Source organism: Scyliorhinus torazame, chromosome 11 (assembly GCF_047496885.1).
Source record: "Scyliorhinus torazame isolate Kashiwa2021f chromosome 11, sScyTor2.1, whole genome shotgun sequence".
Taxonomy (NCBI): domain Eukaryota; kingdom Metazoa; phylum Chordata; class Chondrichthyes; order Carcharhiniformes; family Scyliorhinidae; genus Scyliorhinus; species Scyliorhinus torazame.
In genome coordinates, this window is record NC_092717.1 from 104,629,410 (window position 1) to 104,649,243 (window position 19,834).

At 52.2% G+C, this 19,834-nt stretch overlaps 1 protein-coding gene across 1 annotated transcript in view; it reads left to right on the top strand.

Annotated features, from left to right (window-relative positions):
* Positions 1–19,834, top strand: part of trpa1b (transient receptor potential cation channel, subfamily A, member 1b) — a 256,462-nt gene that overhangs the window by 119,939 nt on the left and 116,689 nt on the right. Inside the window, exons 11-12 of the mRNA XM_072467568.1 lie at positions 6,258–6,358; positions 6,678–6,847. Of these exons, the coding sequence (XP_072323669.1) occupies positions 6,258–6,358; positions 6,678–6,847 (271 nt within the window). The remainder of the gene's footprint in view (positions 1–6,257; positions 6,359–6,677; positions 6,848–19,834) is intronic.

Consider the following 19,834-nt stretch of genomic DNA (forward strand, 5'->3'; position numbering starts at 1 on the left):
GAGGGGGGGGTTCTGTTCTGTGTGGTGGCTAAGAGTGCTGAGGTCATTGAGGGGGGTACCTGCAGGCAAGGGGAAGAGAAGCTTCTTTTCTTCAGAGAGGCTCAAGATCTGGAGTGAAAACTGCTCTGTGCAGTTGGAGAGCTGGTTTTCAGTCAGAGCCTGGCACTTTGAAGAAATATTGTAAGATTCCGCCCAAGGTTAGTATTATTGTCCACTTCTCGTTGGCTTCTTATTGAACTGCTGCACTCCATTAAGCTCACACTGCAGTTTCCCTGTCCCCGCCGGTTGCCGAATTCTCCAGCACCGGATATTCGGCGGGGGTGGGAATCACGCCGCTCTGGTTGGCGCCACCCCCCCCCGGCGATTCTCCGGCCTGCGATGGGCCGAAGTCCCGCTGCTGGAATGCCTGTCGCGCCAGCGAGAATCAAACCACCTCTCTTACCGGCATGACAAGGCGGCGCGGGCGGGCTCCGGGGTCCTGGGGGGGGCACGGGGTGATCTGGCCCCGGGGGGGGGTGCCCCCACGGTAGCCTGACCCACGATCGGGGCCCACCGATCTGCGGGCGGGCCTGTGCCGTTAGGGCACTCTTTTCCTTCCGCCTTCGCCATGGTCTCCACTATGGCAGCGGCGGAAGAGAACCCCTCCACTGCGAATGCACGGGGATGCCGTGAGCGGCCGCTGACACTCCCGCGCATGCGCCGCACGGCAAAGTCATTTCCGCGCCAGCTGGCAGGGCACCAAAGGCCTTTCCCACCAGCTGGCGGGGCGGAAATCAGTCCGGCGTGGGCCTAGCCCCTCAAGGTGAGGGCTCGGCCCCTCAAGATGCGGAGGATTCCGCACCTTTGGGGCGGCGCGATGCTGGACTGATTCACGCCGTTTTTGGCGCCGGTCGGCGGACATTGTGCCGATTGCGGAGAATCCCGCCCCTGGTTACACGAGATTCCACTAGAAGAGTGTGGTGAATGTATAGTGCGAATAATTCACCAGTGCATTTGTATCATGTTCTGCTGTTGTGTTCTGTTGTTAACCCTGTGGGCTCCACCTATGGGCCATTGTGTGGCTTCACCCACAGGGGGATATGTTGGGGGATGTACAGGCTCCACCCATAGCTCCTCCCCTTAAGAGGAAGTATAAAGAGCAGCTGACCTGCAGGCAGTTCCCAGTATTGTACCAGTCGCAGGCAGGCACTGTTCTAAGCTGATTAAAACCACGTTTTACTTCTCCACGTGTCTTTGAGTGAATTGATGGTTGCTTCAATTTAATCAGCTTAAATACAACTATGGAATCAGCCCTCAAACCTGACAGACTGGAACTCGATCCGCAGGCTGCGGAGGCTAAATAAATTTTTTCGCACTGGCTTCGATGCTTCAAGGCCTACTTCGCCGCGTCGTCCACGCCATCCATCACTGATGAATAGAAGCTGAGCCTCCTCCACGCATGGGTGAGCCATCGAATCTCTGTCCAGCTCGACGAGGCCGCCTCCTATACAGATGCCCTCGCGCTGCTCGAACGCCTCTACATACGGCCTGTGAACGAGGTCTACGCGCGACACATCTTCACCACTCGCCGCAGCGCCCCGGGGAGTCGCGAGATGACTACCTACACGACCTCAAAGCCCTCGCACGCAACTGCAATTACCAGGCCACTCAGCACATGGAGCTCGCCGTCCGAGATGTCTATGTGGCGGGAGTCCGGTCGAATTATGCTCGAAAAAGGGGCCCAGGACCTGGACGACACGGTAAAGTTAGCCACCTCTCTGGCGGTTGCTTTTCAGAGCCTTACTGCGTTCCCGGCCGACCACGCGACCCCCTCGTGGACCGCCGACCAGAGACTACCCTAGGCCTGTGCCGCGCGGCCACCCGCAAATCATGGGGGGCTACCCTGCTATTTTTGCGGCCAGTCTCAACACCCCCGGCAGCACTGCCCGTCCCGCAACGTGAACTGCAGCAGCTGTGGGCGAAAAGGACACTTCGCCAAGGTCTGCCTGGCCAGGTCTAAGAACTCGAACTCACAGACCCGATCCTCATACTCACCGCAGGCCCGCAGACCCCGCAATGTGGCAGCGTGTCTGCCGACTCCGCCTTCTCACAACACGTGCGACTCATGGGGGCCGCCATCTTGGCCATCCTCCCCCACGCGGCCGGCCACGTGCGATCCATGGGGGCTGCCATCTTGGACGCCATCTTCCTTGCCGCCCGCCACGCTCGACTTGGCATCTTGGCTGCCACCTGCCAAGCCGCTCGACGTGTACGACCTACACGGACAGTCATCGCGGGGCCGCCCCAGCACCTCCGATCACGCCACCAGCTACCCGCAACTCAGCATGGTCACCCTGGACCAGTTGCGACCCAAGCACCTCCGGAGCTCCATGATGGCCATCCAGGTTAACAGGCACGAGACACCTTGCCTTTTCGTCTCCGGGAGCACAGAGAGCTTCATTCACCCGGACATGGTAGACGCTGCTCGCTCCCAATTTTCCCGACGCAACAAACGATCTCCCTCACCTCTGGGTCGCACTCGGTCAAATCCAAGGGTGCACTACTGCAACCCTAGCGATACAGGGCCTGAGTACGCTAATTTTAAACTATATGTGCTCCCAGACCTCTGCGCTCCTCTCCTATTGGGACTAGACTTCCAGTGCAACCTCAGGAGCCTAACCCTGAAGTTCGGGGGGCCCCTACCCCCACTCACCATATGCAGCCTCGCGACCCTAAAGGTCGACCCTCCCCCTCTCTTCGCAAACCTCACCGCCGACTGCAAGCCAGTCGCCACCAGAAGCAGGCGGTATAACATGCAGGACAGGATATTCATTAGGTCCGAGGTCCAGCGTCTCTTGCGGGAGGGGGTCATAGAGGCCAGCAATAGCCCCTGGAGAGCTCAGGTGGTGGTCGTCAAGACCGGGGAAAAGTTCTGGATGGTGGTTGATTACAGCCAAACCATTAACCAGTACACGCAACTCGATGCGTACCCACTTCCCCGGATTGCAGACAGCGTAAATCAGATCGCACACTACCGCTTGTCCTCCACGGTGGATCTGAAGTCTGCATACCACCAGCTCCCAATCCACAGACGGACGCCTTTTCCATTTCCTCCGGGTCCCCTTTGGCGTCACGAATGGGGTTTCGGTGTTCCAAAGATCAATGGACCGAATGGTGGACCAGTACAGGCTGCGGGCCACATTTGCGTTCTTGGACAATGTCACCATTTGCGGCCATGCTCAGCAGGACCACGGCGCCAATCGCCACCGATTTCTCCAAACCGCCCAAAAACTCAACCTCACCTACAACAAGGAGAAATGTGTTTTCCGCACGACCAGACTAGCCATCCTCGGCTACGTCGTGGAGACGGGGTCCTAGGGCCCGAACTTGATCGTATGCGCCCCCTCCTGCAACTCTCTCTCCCTCACTGACCCAAGGCTCTGAAGAGGTGCCTTGGATTCTTCTCCTATTACGCCCTGTGGGTCCCCCAGTATGCGGACAAAGCCCGCCCACTAATTAAGGCCACCATTTTTCCAATGGCAACTGAGGCCCGCCAGGCCTTCAGCTACATCAAGGCGGAAATCACCAAAGCTGCGATGCACGCGGTGGACGAGTCCGTCCACTTTCAGGTGGAGAGCGACGCATCGGTGGTCGCTCTCGCCGCCACCCTCAACCAAGCGGGCAGACAGGTAGCGTTCTTTTCATGCACCTTCACCACCTCTGAAATTCGACACTCCTCGGTCGAAAAAGAAGCCCAAGCCATCGTAGAAGCCGTGAGGCACTGGAGGCACTACCTCGCTGGTAGGAGGTTTACCCTCGTCACCGACCAATGATCGGTAGCCTTCATGTTTGACAATAAGCAGCGGGGCAAAATCTAGAACGATAAGATCTTGAGGTGGAGGATCGAACTCTCCACCTATAACTACGACATAGTATATCGCCCTGGGAAGCTCAACAAGGCCCCAGATGCCCTGTCCCATGGCACATGTGCCAGCGCGCAAGATGACCGACTACGGGCTATCCACGATGACCTCTGCCACACGGGGGACACCCGGCTCGCCCATTATATCAAGGCCCGCAACCTGCCCTACTCCACCAAGGAGGTCAGAGCCATGACCAGGGACTGCCAAATCTGTGCGGAGTGTAAACCGCACTTTTATCGACTGGATAAGGCCCACCTGGTAAAGGCATCCCGGCCCTTTGAACGCCTCAGTATCGATTTCAAAGGGCCCCTCTCCTCCAATAACCGCAATACATACTTTCTCAACATCATAGATGAGTTCTCCCTTCCCATTTTCCATCCCCTGCCTCGATATGACCACTCCCACTGTCATTAAAGCCCTGCATAGTGTCTTCACACTGTTTGGTTTCCCCAGTTATGTCCACAGTGACCGGGGCTCGTCGTTCATGAGCGACGAACTGCGTCAGTACCTGCTCAGTAAGGGCAAGGCCTCGAGCAGGATGACCAGTTATAACCCCAGGGGAAACTGGCAGGTGGAGGGGGAGAACGCGACAGTCTGGAAGACCGTCCTCCTGACACTGCGGTCCAGGAATCTCCCAGTTTCTCACTGGCAGGAGGTCCTCCCCGATGCGCTCTACTCTATCAGGTCCCTCCTTTGACGGCCACAAACCAGGCTCCTCATCACCGCTTGTTTATTTTCCCTAGGTGAGCTACCACAGGGGCCTTGCTTCCATCCTGGCTGATGAAACTGGGTCCAGTCCTCCTCCGAAAACACGTTCGGAGCCATAATACCGACCCCCTGGTAGAGAGGGTCCAGCTCCTACACTCCAACCCACACTATGCGTACGGTGAACACCCCGATGGCCGACAAGATACCGTCTCTCTCCGGGATCTGGCGCCCGCAGGCTCCACCACCACCACCGCAGCCCCCACACTATATTCCGTCCAACCTACCATGTCCAGCGCCCCCACCCCTATATGGCTCCCGCGTTCACTCCCACCCGCCGCACCGGTCCACAGGAATGAAGCCCCAGAAGAGCCGCTCCCGGAGTCCACGCCTGTGCCTGCACCGGACCCACTTCCACAGCCACCCAGACTGGCTGCAAAACCAGTGCTTCGGTGATCGCAGCGCACGATCCGTGTGCCGGACCGGCTGAACCTATGAGCCCGTCACCCTTGCCGGACTTCATTTTTTAACAGGAGGTGAATGTGGTGAATGTATAGTGCTAATAATTCACCAGTGCATTTGTATCATGTTCTGCTGTTGTGTTATGTTGTTAACCCTGTGGGCTCCACCTATGGGCCATTGTGTGGCTTCACCCACGGGGGATATGTTGGGGCATGTACGGGCTCCGCCCATGTCTCCTCCCCTTAAGAGGAAGTATAAAGAGCAGCTGACCTGCAGGCAGTTCCCAGTATTGTACCAGTCACAGGCAGGCACTGTTCTAAGCTGATTAAAACCACGGTTTACTTCCCCACGTGTCTTTGAGTGAATTGATGGTCACATCAAAGAGGCAGTTAGCAGATGAGACCATCATCAACGTGCAGCGGATGTATGAAAATGACAAGCCAATGAGGGCAAGGTCTCCAAAATTCTGCATTTGCACCAGAATCGCACGTGATGTAATTAAAGCCTGCAGAAAGGAAGCATTTGTTATCTGCATGACTTATCAAAGAAGGAACTAACTGAGTTCGTAGGTTCTGATTCATCATAAACCTTGTAAGAAATTTCAGCTTTGACTGGAGCAAATAGAAAAGGTTTTTCATTTCAAGCAGCAAAATCTCTTGATGGCTCTATTTTGACAAAGTTTATCTTTAATTTGAACCAGGAGGAGCAGGAGTCCTCTACAAGGCTCCAAAACACACCCGTGAGTCACTTGTGGTCTGTGTTATCCCCTCCTGTTCTTCCTCCTACTACAGAACTCCTGCCACTCCCATGCCCAGGACCTACCCAAAAGCCAATTTTTTAAAAAGCTCTTCTTTCAAGGGATGTGAACATTCCTGACAAGGCGAGCATTTATTGCCCATCTCTAATTGCTCTTGAGAAGGTGCTGTAGTGGTGGGGTCTGGCTCCCTCAAATGCCAGCTGGGTATCTGCAGTTTGCCTGTAATATGCTGGCGATTGAGCTTTGGGCCTCTGGCTTTTACACACTCCCAGTCGATTTAATGTATTTTCATGCAGAACATAGTCAAGACCCTTTGCAAGTCTAGGTGTAGCACATCATAAGGCTTGTTGCTGTCACTTTCTCTTCAGAGCCAAGACATATCAGTTTCCCTTATCAAACTCATTAAATATTTCTTTTTATGATTATCTTAGGAGCTAATATTAACCTAAAGAATTCTGTGGAATGCAACTTCCTTCATCTAACTGTCCTGCAACCTAAAGGATTAACAAACCTCAGTGAAGAAATTCTTCAGGTACCTCCTTATTTAGGTTTCTACTTGGTAGTTTTTCAGGCACCTTATTAATTTTTAATGATTAGTCAGCAATTAACGCCAGACTTAGCGTAAAATTTTTTAATGGCCGATTTATTCAGAGTTGTCAACATTTTTCAGTTTCAGCACCACAGATCACAGCTGAATATCAAGACCTGAAAAGATGCTGTAATGCTATGGATTTGCAGAGTGAAAATCTATAACAGCAATTCTGTGGCTTTTTTAAAATGAAATATTCTCTTTGTCTTTCAATCCCTTTTTATGTGTTCATTCTGTAACATTTCTGTGTCTATTTTTGCAGTCTGTAGAAGTGCAGGAGCTGTTCAATGACAGAGACATTGATGGATGTACTCCACTGCACTATGTGTGCAGACAGGGACTAACAGATTCTGTGGCAAAAATGTTGACCTTAAAAGCATCTCCACACTTGAAAACATTGGACAAGAAATCGTCACTGCATTTTGCAACAGGGTAGGAAATTTCTCATATTCAATCCATCTCAAGGTTTAGTTTGCTCAAATAGAGGTCAAAATAAATTTAAAACCATTGGAAATAACTAGGGTTGGGGACAAGGAAGGAAAATGGGTGTTGATTCAGACATGAAAGTGGTACAGCATGCAAAATAGTAAATTATTTGATTGGTATTAAGTAGGAGGTGAAACATTGTGACATTACATTGAACCGATTTAAAAGATGTCATTAATGAGGACAATAAAGCTTACACAGTTTACATGTAACTTTAAGGGAAGTGGACGTTTTGTAATCGGTTGTATTGTCTGAATGCTATTTAAGCTAATCAGTAGCAAGTTAGCATACATTGTGGCGTATCTTTTCCATGTGCTATACTTTTCGGTGTAACAGACGTATACTGCATTGATTTTGTCGTGTTCACTGGGAGCACAAAAGGCGAAGTGGACACCGGAATGTCAGGAACCTCCTTCCAATACATTTAGATATAATTAGCGGGCCTCCCTGCTGTATCATCCCTCCACATTAGGAATTCCTCCCTTGCCACGTGGTGGTTTACAATTGTTTTTTATAAATGGGAACCAAGCGAAGGCAACCCGTTGGGGGCACACATGTAAGTATAGCCCTTGAGGGGAAGGGGACATGCTCAGGCAGTAACCCTGGCACTACCCCTGTGCCATTCTGGAAGAGTGCTGCAAGGAGAGTGAGCACTAATGATGCACTCTCCTCTGCCTTTTCAGGAGAAGATAAACCATAATTCAGCTGAATGGACAAGAATGGGTGGTGGGGAGCCCAACTCACTGGTTCTCACTCATTACGAGATGGATGCCTTAGAGCTGAAATGGCTTTGCAGAACTTGCTCCACTGGTCGTGGAGAGGCAGGACTCTCAGAGGAAGGTTAAGAATGCAGTTCAGAGACTGGCGGCGAGCACAGACAGTGTGGTGTTGTGTCATCTGAAAATGGAGTTGTCAAAGCAAGAGTGCTCATTGATCCTCCAGTGACGATGTCACCATTATGCAGGATGACATGCAGACAGATGCAACCAAGTCACACCCTCTCTCTAAACCAGGCACCAATGCAGATACAAGCATATCAGTGGGATATGGCACAATCGCATGAGGAGCGGCTGGAGGAGGAGAGTGCCTAGGGGGCCAGCAGTTGGAGGACTACCGAAGACCAGGATCATGCCAGGTCCAAGGCAGATGATGAGCCTTTGAAGCAGCCAATCAGCAGATGCTGGAGGTCCAGCAGGATGCATGGGGAGATTTGCCAGAGATCCCTGAGGGTCTATGTGCTATAGTCTCTGTCATGGAGGAGTCTCTGAGTATTGCAGGACCCTTAGCGCCAAGCGCACAGCCTCCTCTATTAAGAGAGTGGCGAGTCTCATGGAAAGGCAGCTACAGGAGCAGAATCAAGGGTTCCGGGGCTATGCTCAGACCTACAAGCTCTCACACAGGAAATTACCTCAGTGTGAGAGATGCATGAGACACCTACCTATTCTCTCTGCTGGGTGCCCGTCCATCAATGGGAGCAGCGCAGTTCAAATAAACTTCACACTGGCAGTTAAGCTGAATGCTGTCTTTGTGGCCTTTTCCCATGGCCTTCCAAAGGAGGGCAGCAGCTCCTCCTCCCCTTTGCCAGTGACCGTCGCATCTGCTGGGGGAGCAATGACTGAGGAGTGCCCAGCCATGCCGCTGAACACACCCTCCCAGGCGGAGCCCAGTCAGGCTTTGTTGGTGAGACACAACCAACATAAGAGCAGTCAGCACTCTGACTCTAATGCCACTGCCAGTGGGGCGGGTGGGGGGGCATCAAGGTGCAACACCCGCAAACGTAAGTTCAAGTCACCGTGAGCACAACAGCGGCTTCTCAAGGGTGACATTATTTCCTTTCATATTTCCAAACTTTTGATGGTGTGGTTGGCGCGGGTTGACTGAGGTGGGATTGTGCCACCTCGCGAGGAGGGCACACAACCAGCCTGTCTCACCCACTCCATCGGAGAGGTGGAGCAACAGAGCACGTGACAGGACCCGAAAGATGGTGACCCATGCCTGGGCAGGGCAAAGCCAGAGGAAGCTCTGATGGATGCCCGTAGGTGTCCTGATGTGCAATTAGGTCGTCTGACCTTGGTATAGGGATGAAAAGATGAATGTCTTGAAGGGAGACAGTGCCCTTTGTATGATCTGTAATCGATACCATGGCAGCCTATCTGAAGATGCACATTAGCAAAATCTCTCTGGTGTCCCTGCCTCCCTGAAGGTTCCTGACATTTGCCTCCATGTCCTTCCCCTGCTTGGGCTCCTCATCAGACCCATCAATCGATTCATCCTCCTGTAGATCCTTCCATCTTGCTCTCCTTGCTTGGCCTTGCACCCCCTGTGTCTGTGTTTCTGCTCCCACAGATCACACCATGGGACGTTGCCGGTGGCTACCTGGTCTCCTCTTCCTCCTGACCCTCTCTTCTTCCTCAGAGGAGATCCCAGCAGCTGAGTATTCAACCCCCATGATCAGAAATGCACAAGGCTCTATCTCATACATCTAAGGATGAGCTCCGCTGAAATCTTCAGACAAAAATGGCAAAGTTTGCCTGAACAAAGCTATCTATGCACCAGAAATGACAGCGAAATCTGTCAAATGGAATAAACTTCACAGCAATAAACTCTAACCTAAAGAGACAGGGCCTTTGCTCCGGGTTTTCTTTTATCCCACTCCTGGATGAGAACTCGAGGAAAACGTGTTGGTTGCCTTCCAATGTTGCCAATGCGACAACCGCAAAATTACAGGGGTAACATAAAATTCCTTTCAATTGATAAATTACTGGCCTTAATTGTCACTTTAACTGTCCGTGAGCCCGCTTCCCCGCTGACCGTGATACCGTTCCCGTGTAAAATGGCTTCAGGACTCACGGCCAATGTCGTCTCGCGCCATTTCACGTGAATTGAGATGTGCCGCGTGACCACTTTAATCTCGTACAATTCTGGCCCATATTTCCTACACTCAATTTGCTGTGAAACACTTTGGAATATTCATAGATCAGAGATCATAGAATTTACAGTGCAGAAGGAGGCCATTCAGCCCATCGAGTCTGCACAGGCTCTTGGAAAGAGCACCCCACTTAAGCCCATGCCTCCACCCTGTTCCCATACCCCAGTAACCCCACCTAACCTTTTTTAGACACTAAGGGCAATTTATCATGGCCAATCTGCCTAACCTGCACATCTTTGGACTGTGGGAGGAAACCGGAGCACCCGGAGGAAACCCACGCATACACGGCGAGAACGATCAGACTCCACACAGACAGTGACCCAAGCCGGGAATCGAACCTGGGACCATGGAGCTGTGAAGCAACTGTGCTAACCACTATGCTACCATGCTGCCCAACCACTATACTACCGTTCTGAAGATAAAAAAAGGAGTTATCTGAATGAAAATCCTTTCTTTATCCATCTATCTCAATAATCCTACATGTGAATTAAATATTTACCTCCAAAACTTCCTGTTGTCAGTCTCTTATCAGACATTTGTGCCAGATATTTTTCATGTAAATTCTTTTGTCTGCATTTATGATCAAAACTGCTGATAGGAAATTATCAATCTGTAATTGTGCAAATGGACCACTGGGTGGCACTATTTTTAAACAAGCACCATTGAATAAAACAATGAAGTAATTTGCCCGATTGTGCCCGCGTTGTCTCTTGCTAGAGCTATCAAATGAATCATACTGCCCTTTACATAGCCCTTTAAATATTGTTTCTGTAAGCATGAGATTAAATTGCTAATTTCAGGCTAGCTAGTCCAGAGACACCCCTTTTAAATCATTCAGTCAGAAGCGCTGTTTGAAAGAGGTCCATTACAGATCCCCTATGATGCAGAAGGAGGCCATTTGGTCCAACAAGTCTGCACCGACCCTCCGAAAGAGCACCCTACCTAGACACATGCCTCCATCCTATCTCCTGAACTCCACATAACCTTTTGGGCACTAAGGGGCAATTTAGCATGACCAATCCACCTAATCATTACTCATTCCAATTCCAGATTCTGAGTCTCAACACTCGGATCCCATGTCCGGCAACAAAAATCATCAATAATTAATTTCAGCCACTCCGGGTGCCTCGTGATCATGCAGGTTTGAAAACAGCAAGACGCACGGTGCTTTTGCAAGAGTCATAGAAATATAGAAAATAGGAGCAAGAGTAGGCCATTCAAACCTTTGAGCCTGCTCCCCCATTCAATATGATCATGGCTGATCCTCTATCTCAATGCTGCGCTACCGCGCTCTCCCCAAACCCTCTCAGTATCTAGAAATCTAGCTGATACCTTTTAAAGACATTCGATGACCTGGCCTCCACAGCCTTATGTGGCAGAGAATTTCACAGGTTAACCACCCTCTGAGTGAAGAAGTTTCTCCTTATCTCAGTGTTAAATAGCTCAACCTGTATCCCTGTATCTTGAGACTGTAACCCCTTGTTCTAGCAACCCCCCCCCCCCCCCGACAGAGAAACATCATTCCTGTGTCTAGTCTGTGCAGCCCTGTCAGAATTAGATCCCCTCTCCTTCTAAACTCCAGTGAATACAGGCCTAGTTGACCCATACAACAATCCTGCCTTCCCAGGAATCAGTCACGCCAGTTCCGACTTATGGGGTGATTTAGCTGCATGAATCTTTGCACCACCACTGCGCTCCCTTCTTCTTCAGGCAGAGGTATGCCACTGCCACTTTGCAAAACCCAGAAAAACCTTGCAAGCGAGGGAAAATACTTTGTTCAGCAGTACCTGGAAATGCCATCTTAAAATTGTGTGGACTGCAATTCCACACTTCCAGCTCCACTGGAATTCATCCACGGCCCAGACTAGTTACAGAATCTTTGAGGAGAAGAATGTTAAGGTACAGCATTGCTGAGGGTCAAAATAGAAACAATCAGAGGCAGAACAAGGCAATACACTTTTTACTTGATTGGGGTGATAGCAGACGACATAATTACTTGACAACCTATTGATGAATCTATCAAACGTGATGATGTCTTGAAATCTTTAAAAAAATAAATTTAGAGTACCCAATTCTTTGTTTTTCCAATTAAGGGGCAATTTAGCGTGGCCAGCCTACCTACCCTGCACATCTTTGGGTTGTGGGAGTGAGACCCACACAGACACAGGGAGAATGTGCAAACTCCACGATGCACGATCAATGAGCACTAAAGCGAGGTTGTAGTCCAACTGAAGGCTTTAATAAGCTAGATGCTCCCCCAGCAGCTCAGGTACAGAATGAAGGCTGCTGGGACGGCACGGGCTCTTATACCCCGCCCAGCAGGGCGGAGCTACCATACATCCTAACCAATAGAAAGCATACAGTTTCCACCCATGGTGCTCCAGCCTGTCAGGTACCGTAATACCTCTAATACCACATTCACCCCCTGTTAAAAAAAAGTCCGGCGGAGGTGGTGGCCTGATACTACAAACATGGCAACGTGGTAGAATTAGTTATGGAGGTACCGTAATACATCCGTACAGCGTTTTGTAACTATTTACAATTCTGATAGCTATTTACAATTGATGATTTAAATTTACAGTTTACAGTTTAAAATGAAGCAATCAGTCAATCGGGTGTCCTGGTCGTCCTCTGTGATCGTCGGAGCTGCGGTGGTGACTCCGGTGGAGGCTCAGGCGTCTGTGACTCCGGGATCGTGGCTTCGATCTCCATGGCAGCTTCGGCACCCCGAGACGGCGCTGGTGGGGAAAACGGTTGACCTGGGAAGGGAGCGCCTGCGGGAACGTCGGTGGATGGGGGGGCCTAGACGGGGCCGGCGGAAGGACCGATCCTCCTGTAAGGTGCACTGGTGGGAGGGAGGGTGGGACTGGTGGTTGGGTTGTGCGTGGGGTTCCGGCGGGCTCCAGGTCTCGTAGGGAGACCGTATCTTGTCAGCCGTCGGGGTACGCCACGTAGGCGTACTGGGGGTTAGCGTGGAGAAGATGGACCCTCTCGACCAACGGGTTCGACTTGTGCGCCCGCACATGTTTTCGGAGCAGGATGGGTCCGGGTGCTGCCAGCCAGGTCGGGAGCGAGGTCCCAGAGGAGGACTTCCTGGGGAAGACAAGGAGACGTTCGTGAGGTGTCTGGTTGGTGGTGGTACACAGCAGCGACCGGATGGAGTGGAGGGCATCCGGGAGGACTTCCTGCCAGCGGGAGACTGGGAGGTTCCTGGACCGTAGGGCCAATAGGACGGTCTTCTAGACCGTTCCGTTCTCCCTCTCTACCTGTCCGTTACCCCGGGGGTTATAACTGGTCATCCTGCTCGAGGTGATGCCTTTGCTGAGCAGCAATTGACGCAGTTCGTCGCTCATAAAGGAGGACCCCCTATCACTATGTATGTAAGCGGGGAACCCGAACAGTGCAATGATGCTATGGAGGACCTTGATGACAGTGGTTGCAGTCATGTCGGGGCAGGGGATGGCGAATGGGAAACAGGAGTACTCATCAATCACGTTCAGGAAGTACGTGCTGCAGTCGGTGGAGGGGAGGGGGCCTTTGAAGTCCATGCTGAGGCATTCAAAGGGATGGGAAGCCTTTATCAGGTGCGCTTTCTCTGGCCGGTAGAAGTGCGGTTTGCACTCCGCGCAGATTTGGCAGTCCCTGATGGCTGTCCTGACCTCCTCGGTGGAGTAGGGCAGGTTGCGGGTCTTGACAAAATAGAAAAAGCGAGTGACCCCCGGGTGGTAGAGGTCCTCGTGGAGGGCTCGGAGTCGGTCCACTTGTGCGGTAGCACATGTGTCACGGGACAGGGCGTCAGGAGGCTCGTTTAGCTTCCCGGGATGATACAAGATCTCATAGTTGCAGGTGGAGAGTTTGATTCTCCACCGCAAGATCTTGTCATTTTTTATCTTGCCCAGCTGTGCATTATCAAACATGAAAGCAGCCGACCGTTGGTCAGTGAGGAGAGTGAATCTCCTGCCGGCCAGGTAATGCCTTCAATGTCACACAGCTTCTACTATGGCCTGGGCCTCCTTTTCGACTGAGGAATGGCAGATTTCGGAAGTATGGAGGGTACGAGAGAAGAAGGCCATTGGTCTGCCCGCTTGGTTGAGGGTGGCCGCCAGAGCTACGTCAGACGCATCGCTCTCAACCTGGAAGGGGAGGGACTCGTTGAAGGCGTGCATTGTGGCCTTTGCAATGTCTGCTTTGATGCGGCTGAAGGCCTGGCGGGCCTCTATCGACAGGGGAAAAGCTGTAGATTGGATCAGAGGACGGGCCTTGTCCGCATAGTTGGGGACCCACTGAGCGTAGTAACTGAAAAACCCTAGGCAGCGCTTCAGGGCCTTGGGGCAGTGAGGGAGGGGTATCTTCATAAGGGGGCGCATGCGTTCAGGGTCGGGGCCTATAACTCCATTTCGCACTACGTAGCCGAGGATGGCTAGGCGTTCGGTGATAAACACGCATTTATCCTTGTTGTATGTAAGGTTAAGGATTTTTGCGGTCTGGAGGAATTTACGGAGGTTGGTGTCGTGGTCCTGCTGGTCGTGGCCACAGATGGTGACATTATCAAGATACGGGAATGTTGCCCATAAACCGTACCGGTCAACCATTCGGTCCATCTCGTGCTGGAAGACCGAGACCCCGTTGGTGACACCAAAGGGAACCCTTAAGAAGTGATAGAGCCGCCCCTCTGCCTCGAAGGCAGTGTATTTACGGTCACTAGTGCGGATGGGGAGCTGGTGGTAGGCGGACTTGAGATCCACCATGGAGAAGACCTTATAATGCGCGATCCTGTTTACCAGGTCGGATGTGCGGGGGAGAGGATATGCGTCCAGCTGTGTAAACCGGTTGATGGTCTGACTGTAGTCGATGACCATCCTATGCTTCTCCCCGGTCTTTACCACCACTTCTTGAGCCCCCCAGGGGCTGTTACTGGCTTCAATGACTCCTTCCCTCAGTAGCCTTTGGACCTCTGACTTAATGAAGATCCGGTCCTGGGCACTGTCCCGTCTGCTCCTGGTGGCGATGGGTTTGCAATCCGGGGTGAGGTTCGCAAACAGGGAAGGCGGGTCGACCTTAAGGGTCGCGAGGCCGCAGACAGTAAGGTGGGGTATAGGGCTGCCGAATTTGAAGGTTAGACTTTGGAGGTTACACTGGAAGTCTAAACCTAGGAGTGTGGCCGCGCAGAGGTGGGGAAGGACGTTGAGGCAGAAATTTTTGAACTCCCTTCCCTGGACTGTGAGATTTGCTACACAAAACTCCTTTATCTCCACTTAGTGTGACCCGGAGGCCAGGGAGATTTTTTTGGTTAACGGTGTGGATGAGGAGAGAACCGCGCCTTACTGTGTCAGGGTGTATGAAGCTCTCCGTGCTCCCAGAGTCGATTAGGCAGGACGTCTCGTGCCCGTTGTAGCAGTTGAGAGTGTTCGAGGCCAGGACTGATCCAGAGTCACCGAGGCTAATCGCAGCAGTTGAGAGTTCTCTTCGGGCAATGCGTGGTTAGCCGAGCTGGGGGTCCTGGGGGTTCATCCAAGATGGCGGCTCCCATTGGTCGCACATGGCTGGGGGTGCACAAAATGGTGGCGCCCAACCCGCCAATGTGGCATCCACGGAACAAGATGGCGGCGCCCGGGGTTCCCACGTGGCCCTGGAATAGGAAGATGGCAGCGACCGCTGGCCGCACGGGGACCGTGGAGATGTTTGTGGTTGCTCCTGGTGGCGATGGGTTTGCAATCCGGGGTGAGGTTCGCAAACAGGGAAGGCGGGTCGACCTTAAGGGTCGCGAGGCCGCAGACAGACGGTCCGCATTCGCCGCCGGACACCGTGGCAACCGCATGGGCCTGACATACCCCCACAAAATGGCCATTTTTGACGCATCCCTTGCAGGTGGATGCGCGGGCCGGGCAACGCTGGCTGGGGTGCTTGGCCTGCCCGCAAAAGTAGCAGGGAGCCTGCAAGGGCCCGTGCCTCCCTGAGACCCAGAGTGTCTTTTTCTAACAGTCGCTGGCGGATTTGTGAGGCTAGCATACCTGCCACAAAAGCGTTTCGGACTCAGAGTTCAGTGTGCTCGCTCGCCGAAACTTGCGGGCAGCTGCAGTTTCTCCCCAACACCAGGAGTGCACGTTAGAATTCTTCCAGCGATTCCCCAGGAGTTTGTCGCCTGGTTGTAAGCAGGTGCCGGGTGTAGACCTGGTTTACCGGGCGAATATAGTGTCCTTTTAGCAGCTCTATTGCTGCATCAAAGTCTTCCGCTTCCTTGATGAGGGTGTAAACCTCCGGGCTCACCCTTGAGTGCAGGACCTGCAGTTTCTGCTCTCCCGTGGGTGTGTTTTCGGCTGTCCCGAGATACCCTTTAAAGCACGCCAGCCAGTGCTTGAAGATTGCTGCTGAGTTCGCCGCGTGGGGGCAGAGCTGCAGACACTCCGGTTTGATTCGGAGCTCCATCCTTTCTTCTTAAAAAAACTAGCTTATTAAATTGATGCACGATCAATGACCACTAAAGTGAGGTTGTAGTCCAACTGAAGGCTTTAATAAGCTAGATGTTTCCCTCAGCAGCCCAGGTACAGAATGAAGGCTGCTGGGACGGCACGGGCTCTTATACCCCGCCCAGAAGGGCGGAGCTACCATACATCCTAACCAATAGAAAGCATACAGTTTCCACCAATGGTGCTCCAGCCTGTCAGGTACCGTAATACCTCTAATACCACAAGGACAGTGACCCGGGGCCGGGATCGAACCTGGGTCCTCAGCGCCATGAGGCAGCTGTGCTAAACAGGCATGCTGCCTGCCTTGAAATCTTTTGACGTCTATCCCATAAAACACTGGAGAGGGCTAAATTTGATGAGAGTGTCCAGCTCCTTGGGGAACCTGTCAATCACTAATTAACAATCTCTATAGAATGGCAGGATGTCAATATGAAGATTTAAAGTCTGAGTTCATTTGAGACAGAATCGTAGTGGGTGTTGCAGGTGATTCATTTTTGACCTCCTACAAGCTAAAGATGGTTCTACCCTCGACAAGGCAATCCAGCTAACTAGACTGTCTGAACTATGTGATCAACACAAGGTAACCGTGAGGAGAGAGAACACTTCATATGGAAGAAATCAACCCTCAGTTCACCACTTCAAGTTACCAAAATGTAGTGTCCATCCAAATCCATGGAAGCAATCCCTGTCCTGCCCAGCAGAGTGACCTTGCCAGAGCTGCAGTGAGAAGCCCCCTCATAGGAACGGCCAATATCCTGCGAGGGCTTCCAATTCTTCCACTGCAACTGACAGGAATACTTTAGTAAACTGCAAGTCAAAACCCCAGCAAGTTGAGACTGAAGGACCAGAGGATGCACAATCATGCTTCTTGTGGGTCATCAGAGACTGCTGTTCATAATTTTAGAATGTTGGTATTCTGGTAAATGGTTATCCAACAAATTGTAAATTAGATTCAGGTTGCAGTGTGACAGTCCTGCCAGACAAAGAGCCATGAGCTTTGAGCTTTGGATTGGAATGACAGACACTCCACTGTATGGAGCAGGGGGAGTCCAACTACTGGTAATTGGCATGATCCTTGAGCCACTGAGGATGGCGACAGACAAATCTTTGAGCTGATGTATGTCTTCCACAATCAACCTTTTCCCGAGCTGAGATTCCTGTGTAGCCCGCGATCTTCTTCAGTCGACAGGAGATGTCAACAGTTGTTAGGCATCCAGAACAGCACGGTCCTGAGTCCTCAAAACTAGAGTAGTCAGTCTCTAATTTCACCCGTCATCTCTTTTCTCAAATTGTCGCGCAGATTTGTTCATCACCATCCCAGATCCCAGAAAGTCCCCAATGGTCAGAGCAACCTCCCACACATCAGATTGCCATCGTACCTCTGGTGGAAGTGGTACCAGAGAAGGATCAACAGTCTGAGGAGACTGTGATGTTGGCCCTAGAGCAATTTCTGCTTCCAGTTCCCCAATTTTCTTCACTATACTCCGTGCATTTACATACATACAATTTAACTCTGCCCTTACCTCTGTCTTGCCCTTTGGGATGTGACCATTTCTTTGTTCACTGTCAACACTCAAGCCCTATATTAATAGAATCCCGGCAGTGCAGAAGGAGGCCATTCGGCCCATTGACTGTGCACTGACCCACTCAAAGACCACCCACCCTTAGGCCCAATCCCCGTCCTATTCCTGCAATCCCACCCTAAGGAGCAATTTAGCATGGCCAATCCACCTAACCTGCACATGTTGGACTGTGAGACGAAACCGGAGCAGCCGGAGGAAACCCACGCAAACATGGGGAGAATGTGCGAACTCCACACAATCACCCGAGGTTGGAATCGAACCCGGGTCCCTGGTGCTGTGAGGCAGCAGTGCTAACCACTGTGCCACCGTGCCGCCCCTTAAACATGACCACTGCAGTCAAACACACTATAACCCCAGGCCTTTAGCCCTTAAATTACCCCAATATTTATAATTTAATATTCCTAAAATCCTAAAAGTGCCGGAGCCATTCAGTACATGCTAATGGCCAGCAATCGCGCAACGTGAAACCTGTGCAATTTCAAACCACACTGGTGTTGGACTCTCTGGCTTCAGGATTGGCACTGGTTTCATGTTCTGTCTTGCAGAGTCACCTTCCGACGATGCGAGAGAGTCCAGTGTCCCTTGCCCCCAGCCGCAACACCAGGAGCACTTGTCCTGAACAACACCGACTTTTCATCACTGCTGTCACCTGTACCCTTCACAATCCCAGAGACACTCAGCTTGGTGGGTCATTTTGGTGAAGAAGCCCCTGGGACACTCTGATGCACATGACACACATGAAGGTGGAGTAGGAACTCCTGAGGGGGCAGACAGTCGGAGGACGACCTGATCCCAGGGACTAACTGCTGTCCAGACAGGTCTTGTGCTTGAAAGGACAGTCCCATCAATACTGCAGATGCAGTTGCAGAGCCAGGGATTACATGAGGGGTTGTCAACAACCATCCAGCTCCTGTAGGTGTAGCTCGAGGAGTCCAACCACCTGCAGGAGCAGGAGGCAGAGCCGACAATGCATGCCACCCAGGCCAACAACAAATGGGTGGTGTCTGCAGTGGAGGCCTTGGGTATTCAGGTATTGGCCATAGGTCAGGATGTCCAAGGTCTGGGATACTCTGTGCAGGCGGTGGCTGAGGCACAGGACAGGGCAACCCTGTCATAGGAGGTGCTGGAACATGGCATTTGTTTCCTTCCCCCATCTGTCCCTCGCACATCCGATGGGCAGCGGATGGAACAGGTTAGCATCACGCCACCTGTGACACCAGGAAGATTGCTGGGCCTATCCAGGTCCGGTAGCCCTCGAGAACGTTCGCCAAAGGGGACCCAGGTCACAGGGCGGGACACACAGCAAGCCGCTTCCACACCTGAGGTACTGCCTGGGGAACCACCTAGAGAGAGCATTAGGACATGTAAGATTACAAAGGTAGACACCACTTAAGTTGGCAAAGGTGAAGCACACATGTTAGCATTCGGGGCTAGGATACAATACTTGTATAAAAGATATAAACACCTGTTCATCGATGTTCCGAACAACCTCAGACCTCAGTCTGGATGATGTGAGAGATGGACTGGTCTGCAGAGGATATGCTGGGGGACGGTTTAGCAGCACGGTGGTGTGGAGACCAGTGGTGTGGGATGTGGGTGTCGGAGGAAGGCATGGGACAGGACTCCCAGGGCAGACTGAAGTTCCCCTCAGAGTCGACCTTGGAGGCAGCAGGGGATTGGGCCAGAGATGTGGGGTGCTATGTGCAGGGCCCACCCAGTGAGTGGCCCATCACCCCTCACCACTCCCATAACCACCGCCCCCCCCCCCCCCCCTACCGCAGACCCCATTCCCACATTCCCTGAACGTCTGTGGGCCCATGTGATGGAATGGCCAGCACGCATGCAGGGAGCACCCAGGCGCACAGTGGAATGTGATGCTGGGGCAGGCCATTCCGATGTGGGAGACCCTCCAAGGGCTATATTGGAGGGACCCACCAGAGCGGCCCAGACACCT